The sequence below is a fragment of the Botryllus schlosseri genome, chromosome 15 (assembly GCF_051294905.1).
Source record: "Botryllus schlosseri isolate E-star chromosome 15, Bs_hap1, whole genome shotgun sequence".
In the NCBI taxonomy this organism is placed as follows: Eukaryota; Metazoa; Chordata; class Ascidiacea; order Stolidobranchia; family Styelidae; genus Botryllus; species Botryllus schlosseri.
Genome location: NC_137250.1, coordinates 15,235,683 through 15,249,723, shown reverse-complemented (window position 1 = coordinate 15,249,723; position 14,041 = coordinate 15,235,683). Strand labels below are relative to the sequence as shown.

The window sequence follows — 14,041 nt, the reverse complement described above, 5'->3', positions numbered from 1 at the left end:
CTTCATGCCAGCCTGGATTCTCCTGATACCTTAATCCAATCGAAGTTACAATATGGCATCCTTTTTTGGGGGCTGCTAATAAAACTGCACTCGAGCCACTGCAAAAACTACAACATAAGGTACTCCATATCATAGCTAGAGCGAGCCCCACAGGGGCCTGGTTGTCCATCCAACAAATCGCTGCTGAAGAGATTCCAGTTCCAGTGCGGTCGTTGCCCAAAATATTTCAATGACTTTTTTTTACCTCGGAATCAAAAGCGCACAAGTAGGCCTACAACACGCGCGCGTCCACGTGACCCAAATATCATATGATCGACCGAAAAGATCATCGCTTCATCAAATATGCCGGACCTGATGCATGGAACGGAATCCCACCGGCCATCCGACAGTCGACGAGCATGTCCACATCAAAGTCGAAATACAAGCAATTTTACCTCTAAATGAAAACTAGCCCATCTTCAAGATTACTGGACCACGACTGACCTATTGATCTCGCCTTCCATGACATGACACCCCATTTTTGTCGCTTGCCTTTTTCTATACTATATCTTCTTTACTTTTCATTCAGTGTGCAAGCCTCCTCTTTACATCGCCTAGGGCCCTAGGGCCTACGCCAAGGTGGGTCTCTGATTCCATAGACTACTGGGTGGGTGCTGCGTACACCTCTGGAACAGTGCTGCGTACACCTCTGGAACACTGGACGCACATAGCGATGCTAACGAGGCAGCTCTGTACCTTGCAAACGTTTACGATGCAGCTCGCAAGGAACGAGTCGAAGCTATTGCCCTTTCCGTGGAAAACGAGTTGGAATCAGGCCGATCAAGAGCAGTCTGGAAAGCCATCGGTGAACTAGTTGGCTTCAAGAGGGCCCGCGTGAAGGCCTGTACGGAAGACCTCGCTGCACACTTCGAGACCCTGTTATCTACACCTGCACCGGACATCGATGTGCTCGTTGCACCGCCTTCACTAGCAGCAAACCCTCTAGCGATCAATACAGCCCTGATCACGCTAGGTGAGCTCAAGACAGCCATGGGTGGAGTACCACAATTCAAGGCCACCGGTACGGACGGCATCCCAACAGCTGCTTACACCTCGGGCGTTGCACCTGTGCTCCTCGACGTCATGAATGGCGTCCTAGAAGGCGGCCCGGTGCCCCCTGAGTGGCTCGAGAGCGAAATCGTCCCTATCTACAAGAAAGGCGCTGCGAGTGACCCAGCGAACTACAGAGGCATCTCCCTGATGCAGACCGCTGCCAAGTTGTTCGACCGAGTATTGCTCCTTCGCATACGTGAGCAACTCTCTACCAAGCTCCTGAATGCTCAGAATGGATTTCGACCATCTCGCGGTACTACAGAGCACATCCTGGCACTGCGCACAATCATTGACACTTGTCGCTCACGCAAAAAGAATGTTGTGGCCGTCTTCGTTGATTTCGCGAAAACCTTCGACTCGGTCTCGCGCCCAGCCATGGCAGAGATCCTCAGATTCTACGGAATTCCTGAGGTGATAACGTACGCCATTATGGCCCTCTACACTAACACACGAGCGCGAGTCCGAACAGATGACGGCCCAAGCGGAGATTTCAACACTTCGGCTGGTGTGCTTCAAGGTGACACCCTGGCACCATTCCTGTTCGTGGTCATCCTTGACTTCGTCCTGCGAACGGCCTTCCCGGATAATACGAACTTCTTTGAATGGCGGCCACGGCAAGGAACGCGCACGCGTACGACTCGCGAGGCAATACACGTAGGAATTCTTGCCTACGCAGACGACCTAGCCTTGCTTGCCCCGAACACCGCATCAGCACAGCGCCTCATTAACCAGCTAGAGGCCGCCGCCGCTCTCGTTGGACTCCAGATCAACGCCAAGAAGACTGAGGTTCTGGCCATACCAGCTCTACCGAAGAACGCGACACCGATTCAAGTGGGAGAAATCGATCTCAAGTATGTAACGAGTTTTGTGTACCTCGGTATTGACGTCGCCGACTCTGGAAAAGCGCTCAAGGCGAGGCGAGCAAAGGCCTGGGGCGCGGCAAGACGGCTACATAGCCTCTTCCATTCAAGTGCCTCAACCTAGCTCAAGACCCGTATCTTCCGTGCCACTGTCGAGCAGGTTCTTCTCTACGGAATAGAGGCACTCACGCTGACAGAGAAGCTGGCTAAGACGCTCAACGCTAACTATGACGCACTCCTCCGCTATGCACTCGGCATTCACCATCCGGAGCATATATCCACGAATGCATTGCGAGAGCTCACAGGAATCTAGTGCGGCATCAAGACGAGCAACCAGCCGCCGCCATCATCAATCACATTCCGACGGAGCCATGGCGCAGAGGTGGCTGGAATCGGAAAACATGGCGCTCGACAATGGAGACTGACCTAGCGCAACGCGGGCTGTCGCTTGAAGACGCCCACGACCGCCTACGTTGGAGACGCTTAATACGAGCCTAAAACTGATTATCTTGATGTTTTTTTGTTTCCTGTTTTCTTTTGCCCTTTTCATTTTTATTTATCTAATTGAAAAGTCGATATATATATATATATAGACTACTCCATAATTCGCTTCGACACCTTCCTATCTTTTCATTGTATCGCATTTTGTGGTGTATTGAACTGATGAAATTGCTAATAAACCAATGATTATGATGATCATGCCCTGATTGTGTCTTGAATATCACATTGTACGTTCTATGAGTGTCTCTGGCAGATGAAAATAGAATCTGATGATTATTGATTATTATCATTGCAAATTGATGGCTATTACATTTTTGTTTAAATAATTAATTGCACTGGTTCCGATGAACACAAAGATCACCATGATCATATCATCGGGTTACCATATTTTTCTATATTCTAAAAAGAGAACAATTTTCAAAAATTCTGACAGCTCCAGCACCAGAAAAGAAAACTGGTAATCACAGGTGGTCAGTAACGAAGTACTTCTACTTTTTGGAAGTACTCAAGTAGTTTTCCCCTACTTCTGGTACTTACTCAAGTAGATCTGATTTCCTTTACTTCTACTTCTACTTCGTAATATTTTGTGATCTACTTACTTTTCGCTATTTTCAGTTTGTCAAGTAGAAGTTGTTTAATCCCCGATTACAAAATATACCCTGAGAAATTCGGAGGCTGTTTTCACGGAGTATCAACATTTAGCATTCATAAAAGTCAAGTAAAGCCCAGAAATATTGTTGCGCTTCGCGCGCAGTAGTTATGGAGTGACAATAAGTATATGTTTTTACGAAAGTATCAGTGAATATTATTTAGGTACCAGATTGCTTGATTCCGCTCACACCGCATTGTTGCCCATATCAAATATTTCATCGCATTGAATATGGCCCATCATAACATTCGAAACTACCGTTTCGCAATCAAGCAATTTATACCTATCATATCGTAATCTAGCAGCCCATGACGTGTCCTACTAATCTGGAAAATCCGGCTTTTCTGAACGTTAAACCTGATTTCGCAGATCACCTTTGAAGCTTTATGGACGAAAGATATGAAATATAGGCTAATTTCCGCTTTTTAGAAGTGGTATTTATATGGGACTTTCAATTCCGAGTATCGTACTATGAGTTCTAATTACTTTCACTTCTTTTGTCTGCAGAACATTCATGTTGAAGCATAAAAGCAAGTGTAGTAATGCCTCTATTTTCCGCAAATAAAGCTACACTAAATATAAACTTTACCGGTCACAATATTTGTTATTAAGGTATACTAATCGCGCAAAGTGTTGAAACCGTATCCGATACCACTTCTCCGTATTTCTCTTCGCCTAAACTTAGGGTCTTATAATATGGGGTAGGGCGCAATGCCATGATATTCTCTAAAACGGGGTCTTCTAGTAAACAAAGGGTTAGTATCGCATTTTCATATCATACTACTTCAAAAAGTAGAAGTACTTCGTTACTGACCACCTCTGGTGTTGACTAAAAAAAAGTCGTCACTTTGACTCGACTCGCGTTGTACCCGATTTTTTACGAAACTCTGACGTTCGGTGTATCGGTGTTGAGTTTTTAATCGAATTTTAATACTTTTTCCAGAAAAAGAGGACATATTCCTAAAAAAGAGGACATTTAAGAGTCCTCCGAGGCAGTGACGTGCGGTGAGGTACATGGCTGGTGATCGAGGCACGGACCCCCCGCCACACACTCACAAACACGCACGCACTGTAAGTAGCCTACCTGATAAAGAGATCCAAAATGTGGATAACAACACTGATAGCCGTTGCAATTCCACATTATACAATACATGCAGGACTGGTCGCTTGTGCTAAATGGGCAAGTGTAGACGGTTAATAATTACTATCTCTTCAAGTAGGCTACTGGTGTAAATTATTCGAAGCATAAAGAAACGACAATGCAGCCTATGCAAGTAGTTATCACATACCACAATTTGACCGAAAATAAATTACAGCTACATAAGTAAGGGAATGTAGTTGCTCCACATTACGTATTGGCCGTCGTCACTATATAGTTCCTACAAAGACAGTCATCAAGGCTGTTGTATTCCGAAATCGATTGCGCGTTTCACTGTGCTGCGATTGTCCAATTGTTAGCGAATAGTTCATGAGGCAGATTCGTTTGTGTCTCACCTGGCTATTGTTTCTCTGCGATGGCATTGTCTGTAATAAAGCCGAATGTCACCTTCCTTGGATATTTTGAGGGGGTTCTGGTGGTCTGACACTGTTAATATTTGGATTTTCGGAATCAGTGAGACGATAGCATTTGATTGACAGCAGTTGTTATGAATTCCGAGCTATTTATGATGAATTGCATTGTCGCAGGTGAGGCACGACCCGCCCGTGCCTCACCTGTGCCTCAACTCTCCTTTCGCGCTGTATTTTTATATGCAAATTGATGATGTTGTGTGAAAAAATGTTCAAATTTAGTTATTTATGAACATCGATGTAAAATATCAATAATCATCGACTCATGGAGAGTTTTCACAATTTTCACTCGCCCTGACGACAGGTGAGGCACTGCCTCACCTGCCTCATTGGACCACACGTCACTGCTCCGAGGACACTTTCAATTTGCTAAAAAGAGGACGAAACCTCTTAAGAGGACGTATGGTAGGTTTGCCATATTTTGTAAATCGAAAAAGAGGACACTTTTTCAGAAATTTCAGACTTGCAATGCCGGTCAAGAATTCTCAAAAACCGGTGAATTTTTCCCACTTTGTGATCGGATAACTAAAAAAAAAAAAAAAGGTCATCTTTTCGCTCAGAGCTAAATTCACCGTTTTTCGCTCCGAAATACCCGCCGGAGCTTCACTTCTGTGCTAATTTGCGGCGTATCACTCGCAATTTGCTCTACAAAATCTCAACAAAGAGGACAAAAGGGCGTCCTCCGAGGACACTTTCAAAAAAGTTAAAAAAGAGGACAAATCCTCTTAAAAGAGGGCCTAACGTATGGTAACCCGTATCTTAGCACCGGTACCAATCAATACCGATAAAGTATTGTTTTGTTTTGTACCGGATATTTATATGCATTTTTGGCCTTGTCAGTTGACGTAATTAATCACTAACACTGTTGCCCTACCTCGCCCAGACATTGCTTCATTGATCATTTGCTACCATTGTTTAATTTTTTTTCTATTTTCCTTTCTTAACTAAACATTTTTTTACAGCCAGACTGTTCAGTGAGTCAAGTGTACCTGTTTGATGCTGGTGTGATCAGACTAGATGACCTTCACGGTCTTATCGATCATTCCTATCTAATACCGAATACTGTGCACGCATATTTTCTGTACCACCATCACTGCCGTTTGTTATGTATTTTGGTTCGATGAAAATAAAGACTCTCTCTCTCTCTCTCTCTCTCTCTCTCATTACCACACCAACAAAAACATTATACGCGAGATGGGGGTAGAGGCTTACTAATCCTTCATCCGTAGAGACGCTTTACGCAATGACGTTACCAACGGTTTGTTTTCCAACTACGTCACTGGAGTGGCGCTCAACTCGAATTTGTGAATTGCCGATTGTTGAGAATAGTGAGAATGTTTGAGGGTAAACACTAGAAATTACCGGACATACTGTACAAATGTAATCTGTAAGAAAACGTTGCCAGACAAGGTTACTACGCAGAAACGATGGTGTCAATTCTTTTCAAGGCTGTATAAGCATGTGATGATGCTTAACATGTGTGGTACACTAGGTACAGTATCTGCTGTATTAACTGCTGATGTAAAAGTGTTGTTTCTCTTTGCTATTTTCAGAAAATATAAAAATTTGAACAAACGTATCACAAAGGATATTTTAGCTCCGTAAAATCGTCTGTGGTAGGCCTTTTCCACCATAGTTTTATCAATGAATATGAGATAGGGAACAACATTTCATCATGTCAGTGATACATCCTGGATCAAGTATCGTATTCGATACTTCAAATCTTCAACACGATGACGACGAGGATGAAATACTACAGGAAGAAATGAGGCAGCAACAAGAGGTAGGTCTCAAGGTCTGCATGACCTTATAGCGTTTTAGCATTGCTGAAATCATCCATTGAAAAACCTTATTGTGCTTATATAGCTGTTGAATTTAAGCATCTATATGAGATTTATTAATTAGAACAGTACAATATTAAATAGACAAAATGAGTATATAAATTAGCTCGCAGAAATTTGGGCCTGTTTACTGTAGTATGAGTGAATTATGACTTCTTGATAGACTGTAATTTTTTGTGCTTGGAAATGAATAATGATTAAAACCTAAAACGGACAGGTGAAGATAACCATTTCTAGTTTTAAACTTTATTGGTCACAATAAATTTTCAGAAACTTCTCAGTCTATTCTATTGAACCAATGAATAAATTTTACCAATTATAATATTTATCTTCATTTGTGCCTGATAAGTAGTCCACAATGCTGCTTAATTAGCTATATACAAGCCAAGATGGATTTAATTAATGGTAGGCTCTATATAGAAAATCGCAGGTTTAAAAAGTATTTTGCACTAGTAGGCCTATGTAGTTGAATTTTATAGACGATTTGATAGGCCTATGACACATGCCAAGGATTAATTTGTGACTAGATCACAACTTCCAAAATTGCAAGAGATTTAAATGACCAATACAGATGAAAAACTATTGAATTATGCAAAATATCTGTAAATTGGTGACATGAATTGTATTGTAGTCTGTAATGTGCTGAACTTGCCTATATGAGGATGCAGTCCATGTTTTAACAACCACAGTTGTAAGGAAAAAGTTGTAGGTGGAGAACTCCTTTTGAGTATTTTCAAAATGTAGAAAACCTCTGTTACTTTGCCTGACTTGTACATATTCTCCGGTTTTTAACAGTCTTCAGTTCTTACATTAGTAACATTCGGGTAATGATTAAACACATGCAGAATCAACGTCTCTTTAAAAGAATATTTATCCCCTAAAATTGTGGAAATTAATGTCTCAGACATCAGTTTGATTTCACAGCCTAGTTTCTTGTAGTTATAACGCAGGTTGATTTTTGCACCAAATTTTAGAAAAGTAAATTTTCCTCGCTATGTAATGGCGATATCCTAAGATTTTGGTGAATGAAGAAAAATAAAGAAAAATATTTAAACATTGAAGATAGATCTCTTTTTGTGTTGGTTGCAGTTGTCATGAAAGGAATAATTGGCCTGAAACACAAGTAATTACTCAATCAGACTGTAAATTATATTAGGCTATTTCAATAATATAGGTAGTTTGTAGTGGCGCATGTGTTACATAAACTACGGCTTGATATGTTTGCTTCAGTGAATTTTTATTGAACATTCAGGAATAAATTGATTGAACCGGGTAATAGTTTTGCCTTGCTCCAATATCGTCAATTTTGTTCTTGTTTGATTTTATAGAGCCTTCCTAGTGTAATACAGGTTTGCTTATGCGCTATGGCAGTGTGCTTATACAATTTGACAATGTCACTGCTGGTATATGGTAGGCATATTACACTACCGGTATACCGTTTCCAAATATTGCATTCACGAAGACAAATCACATCTATTAGATAGTATGACCTTACATTGTAACGAATTCAAATGATATTTTTATTTGCTATTCTCATTTGTTATGATATATTTGATTGTCATTGGTATGCCGTGAATGAATCGGGCTTTTATATTACATTTTCATGTCATTGAACTGAACTTGTGCGCCGCGGAGGTTCCGGACTGGCCTTTGATCAAACAAAAGTAGTTTTGCCTTTGGTATAACAATAGGAAATCTAAGTCTAAGTAGTTACAATAATATGTATTTGATAAAGCAGCTTTTTTCCTTTAATCCACATCGCTACATTGTAACGCCTGGTACTCTTCAAATAGGCCACATAATTGATGCCATCGTTGTCAGAGAACGAGTACTTTCGACCCTCTCGATGGGTGCTTTAATCGTTTATATTGGAGTATAGTGGCCATGACCTGTCAGTCGGGCTCTTGACGTGGGCTCAAATAGTGATACCGCAGGCTCAACACGTTTAGTGACTGTTAAGTAGGCAATGGGAAACGGTCGTTTTTTTCTGTTATGGAATGTACCGAAGAATTGAATGATATAAATCGGTATTTGCATGAAGTAAGAAAAATTTGTGTTCTGTGCTGAGAGTTTTCATAAATAATGCCATATATAATTTTGTTTGCTGCTTTGGTGAGAATGAGAACAATAGTGTGCATATCATTTGAATAATGATTACGAATGGGAGATTAAATTCTAACTTGTCTGTAGAGCCTATGGTGAACACTATTATATTTTGCCAATCTCTGACCTAACCAGTGCCTTGGTTAAATAAATATAATAAATCCATATTTAGTGTTCTTGCGACACGCGCAGAGGACATTTTTAACTTGTTTTGGTGTGAAATTGTGTCTTACTTTTTCAGCTGCGCGAATTACTGTCCGCCGAGCTTTCGGACGACTTGCTGGAAGACGAACATTCGTCCGCAAATGACAGCCGTCAATCGTATGCACACGATGCCAGTAACGAGCAAGGGCACCAAGGTAATTTTCTGTAGCTATTTTGCAGAGGCAATGCACTCAATTAATGTATAACTATAGAAAATTCATGGAGTACGATTTTCATATTTTAAAACTCTAGCTCCTTCGCAGAATGTTTGATGATAAGCTATTTTGTTGAGCGAGAATAATCGTCGTAATGTTCTGCAAATGAGCAGTGTTGGGACAAAGTCATTTTGAGTCTGCAAATTTTGACTCGAGTCGGGTCAAGACAAGTTACTTGAAATTTTTTCAAGTAGAGGCGCATCGTGAAGTTACACAATTTTTCCGATTTTGAGTCAGTCTCGAGTCACTAAATGTATTCAGTTTGAGTAAATTTGTGGATTCAGGCTGTGCATGTAGGCTAAACCGCGTCAGACTTACCATGCCATTTCAAAAGTACTAAGTAAGTTTCTTGGAATGCTGCTCAACTTTTGTGTGTGTGAGAAACTTTTTAGCAAATTTCATCTCCCGGAAAGGAACAACTTTTGTTCTCAGTATAACATGACATACTCATCATCAACCATTCTAATGAATGGTAATTATATTCATGCGAATGATTGTACACAACCCAATCACCAAAATCCATGCCGGCCACCAGTGTGGATTTGAATTCAGCGACCAACTCCTAAAGTTGTGCAAAGTGTATCGATATTCCAATGCTATCACACATTATTGGTGTCAATCTATCCTATTTGCAATCTCACACATAGCTCAAGATGGATTCGTACTTGTTTAATACGCAACTGCGCGGAGCCTTGGCAACTTATTTCATAAATTTATACATGGTTGTAATGACGTCATAATGTCAGTAATGGCAGTTAAATGAGTTGTTACTCCTCAGTGCAGTGAGGTCCAGAATGCTCTGCTGCGCAGCGCTAGGCCACGATTGACGATTAATGGAAATTAATCAAAATGGTGCATTTGTTTTTCAGAACCTGTTGATAATTCCTCAGATCAGCAATGGCCTCAAAGCAATCATGTGGTGACCGTCTCATCATCTGAAGAACTACACAATGCTTACTACGGAAATGGATACGGTTATGAATCTGTGAGTACCATGATCTATAGCCTATATATCTGGGATTTGAATTACACGTTAGTGCGTTCAATTCATATTGAAACTTGCCCTGACTGCTTGTTTATGTTATTGTAATTCAAAGTCAATTGAATAGTGTAATGAAGTTCTGTACCTGCACGAAGCTCTGGCATTTGGAAGCATTTGGAGGAGGTTGGCTAATGTTTTTATAACTTACAAATGTAAATTAGATTCAAGATTTCTTGGCATTGGCTTGTTTTGTTAGCTCATCGCCACTCTTTTATCGTGTTGTTAAACAGGTGTCGACAGACTTGGCATTGTGCATTGAGTTTGGATATCCTTCTGATAATATTTACAGACTTGTGTATTGTATGTTGCGACGGCGTGCTGACCTTACCACGTTATGTTTATTTCAACCAGCAATATTCTCATAATCAAAACTATGGGACGAATCAACAACACTATTATGATCCAAACTACGGTTCAATGCCAGTACAGTCTCAACAATGGCATCAGCAGCATGGGCAGCAGGGTTTCGGCAATGATGGGAATATTTATCAAATGGTAGGTGACTGTAGTTCTTACAGGCAGAGGTGGTCAGTAACAAAGTACTTCTAGTTTTTTGAAGTACTCAAGTAGTTTTCCCCTACTTCAGATACTTACTCAAGTAGATCTGATTTTGTCTACTTCTACTTCAAAATATTTTGTGATCTACTTTCATTAGTTTTCGCTATTTTCAGTTTGTCAAGTAGAAGTAGTTTAATCCCCAATGACAAAGATAGCCTGAGGAATTTCGGGCTGTTTTCACGGAGTCCAAAAAAAATTATCATAAAAGTCAAGTAAAGCCCAGAAATTTTGTTGCGCTTCGCGCACAGTAGGTATGGAGTGACAAATATGTTTTCACAAAAGTATCAGTGAATATAATTTAGGTACCGGATTGCTTGGTTCCGCTCACACCGCATTGTCGCCCATATCAAATATTTCATCACAGTAGTTATGGCCCACCATAACGTTTGAAACTACCGTTTCACAATCTCGCAAATTACCTATCATCTATCAGCCCATGACGTGTCCTGCTAATCTGGAAAATCCGACTTTTTTTAAAGTTACACCTGTTTTAGCAAATCACCATTGAAGCTTTATGGACAAAAGACATGAAATGTATTTTCCCCTTTTAAGAAGTGGTATTTGTATTTCGCTTTCAATTCCGGGTATCATACTTGAGTACTAGTTACCTTCAGTTCTTTTGACTGTAGAACATACTTGTTCATGTTGAAGCATAAAAGCAAGTGTAGTATAATGCCTCTATTTTCCGAAAATAAAGCTACAGTGAATATAAATTTTACAATCCACAATATTTGTTATTAACGTAAACTAATCGCGCAAACTGTTGAAATCGTAGCCGATACAACTTCTCCGTATTGCTCTTCGCCTAAACTTGGGGCCTTATTATGTGGGGTAGGGCGCCATGCTATGATATTCTCAAAACCGTGTCTTCTAGTAAACAAAGGGTTAGTATCGCATTTTCGTATCAATACTATAATTTGCATCCCATGATGCGAAAGAATGCTTATTTTGTCGAAAATTGATACCTTCGGGGATGCATCAATACGAATCAAGCTCTCTGCACCTTCCGCATAACTCAATTTGCAGCTTTTTACAGTCCATGCGAACGAATTAAGACTGTTTTCAAAACTACTGACTTACTTGAGTAGATTTAAAGTCAGTCTATTCTACTTTTACTTCAAGGAGTTTTAGGTTGCTTCTGGAAGAAGTACTTCTACTCGTACTTGAGTAGATTTTTTCGTCGCTACTTCTACTTGAGTAGCTTCCTTGACTACTTTGACCATGACCACCTCTGCTTACTGGGTAGGATGGGAATCTGTACTGTGTAATTGTTATAATATAAAACTGATTGAATGCAATAGAATCTAGGTGGAATTTCAAACAGAAGCGGTTAACGGGGTACAGTGTACAGTGATACTATCATTTTTCTGTTACTAAGGAACTGCAATATTTTAATTTTGTAACATTCTTTTTTTTGCTTGGAAATACTAGCTGTCCGATTGTGATATAGTAAGCGAGTCACAACCCCAATGCCATGTAGGTTATAGCAGCTCCAGTTGTTGATCCAGACCAGGTATCCAGACTTTTTTCAAAAACGTTCATTTCTTCACAATCCTTTATAAACATGCAATCATGTCTCTGCATGACTTGGCCCTCACAGCAAAGCTATTGTAACCTCATAATCGTGAAGTACATTCTGGACGCACAACCATGTTGCACTGTCAGCTGTCTATGGTTTGTTGTAAATCAAGCATAAGTCTTCTTGGATGTAATAAATCCCACGCAATACACAGTATGAGTGTGATTACAGTTTTATTGTATGCTAATAGGCAATAACCCCAATCACTCTATTATCTAAAAAGATTAGGAATACAAGCAAACAACGTTAGCTCCCGCACGCAGCGTGCAGCCAGGCGAGTTCGTGCGATGTCTGTCACGGTCGATTAGTGTCCAATTACAATGAGCCATTATTGAGGAACTAAACAATCCAAATAACAAAATTGAGATACATCAGGATGAAGTTGTTTTTTGATGATACAAATTCCCAGCGATAAAACAGCTGACCAAATGGTCATCGGCTATTACTCAATACAGTCAATTACGACTAATTAAATACACTTCTAACTAAAACAATGTCCGAAATTACACATGACAAATATTGCTCCTTTCCCCACACATCGTGTTTCAAAAATGAATCATTCCTGCAGTGTTAGATTGGAAGAGCCTATGCATTCGCCACAAACTAGAAACACGAGGGCTTGCGAACTTAATGAAGGGTAAAATTATGCGGCAACAGCCATTATGTCTTGATAGCTGAACAACGCTCAACACTGCCACTTTCATCTACTATCACCCCACTTGAATACTCCATATGCCTCACTCAATGCCATTTCTGACATTCTCAGAATACCGATGTTGTGAATCCTTTCCAACCCTACCCTCGTGATAACGGCGACTCGGCACGTGTCACGCATCCGCAAGGCCAGCGGGACGAGTTCCTGTACTCCGACCAGAGACAGGTCGAAGGTCGCGAGGACTATGGTAACATGACGGACGGAAACCGGGCCGCGCAGCTGTTTGATCAGCAAAATGGCAGCGGAACAGTGACGGCTACGTCTTCGTCTGTTTTGTCGCCGCAGAGTTCAAAGGTCTCGTTCAGACAGTCGTACCCCCCTCAAAACGGACAGATTGGCGTCGCGGACAAATGGATGAAGACAAATATGAATGGTTACCACAATATGCAAGTGAGTGACGCTCTCAATTTTGATTGTGTGGCATTGTCCTGTTATCGACATGTGGTCGTCAGTACTTTTTCCGACAAGATAGCGTAATGGTCTTGATCGGTTGGTCATGGGTTTAATCCCCGGTCGGGTTAGACCAAAGACCTGATTAGTGACACTGGTAACCATGGCTTCCCCGCTTGGTGCGCACCTTCCTTGTCCAGCGGCATATGTACCAGGGGTGTTCAAAAATGACTTTTCTTTTCAAATTTCACTGCGTACTTGATAAAATTGTTAGGTTGACAAAAAAACTGTGCACATCAAATTTGGTGAAATTCCAACCAGTAGCCGCATTTCTAAAACAGAAGAAAGATTTGGATGTATTATTTCTAAATTAAATGAAATTTGTTTCATTTATTTTTATATTATAAATAAAATACTTCCTTTTCTTGTAGTAATGCGGCTACTGGTTGGAATGGAACCAAATTTGGTGTGCAGCCTTTCATTAGGGAACCTAACAATTTTATCAAGTAGCCAGTGCAATTTAGAAAAAAAAGTCATTTTTGTGCCCCTAATGTAGCCTACATCATGCACTCGTGGTACGTATATGCACAGGTCGTGCGTAGGTATATCAGGAGTCGGTGTATATGCTACAAAAACATCAAGGACAAAAATATATTACGCCCCGTTCCTATAAAGTGTGATTTGTATTACTTTCTCAAGTACCGTAAGTATGTTTTTAGGTCA

The 14,041-nt window shown here is 40.7% G+C and overlaps 1 protein-coding gene across 3 annotated transcripts in view; it reads left to right on the top strand.

The window, feature by feature from the left end:
- Window positions 1-6,196: 6,196 nt before the first annotated feature.
- The window catches only part of LOC145457552 (uncharacterized), a 32,109-nt gene continuing 24,264 nt past the window's right edge, over window positions 6,197-14,041 (top strand). For 2 of the 3 annotated variants that reach the window (XM_080335772.1, XM_080335771.1), the window contains exons 1-5: window positions 6,197-6,454; window positions 8,857-8,974; window positions 9,904-10,019; window positions 10,428-10,571; window positions 12,980-13,318. In XM_080335772.1, the coding sequence (XP_080191898.1) occupies window positions 6,347-6,454; window positions 8,857-8,974; window positions 9,904-10,019; window positions 10,428-10,571; window positions 12,980-13,318 (825 nt within the window). In that variant the 5' untranslated portion in view covers window positions 6,197-6,346. Of the gene's footprint in view, window positions 6,455-8,162; window positions 8,553-8,856; window positions 8,975-9,903; window positions 10,020-10,427; window positions 10,572-12,979; window positions 13,319-14,041 lie in introns of those variants that run through there. The other variant, XM_080335773.1, reaches the window with a different exon arrangement.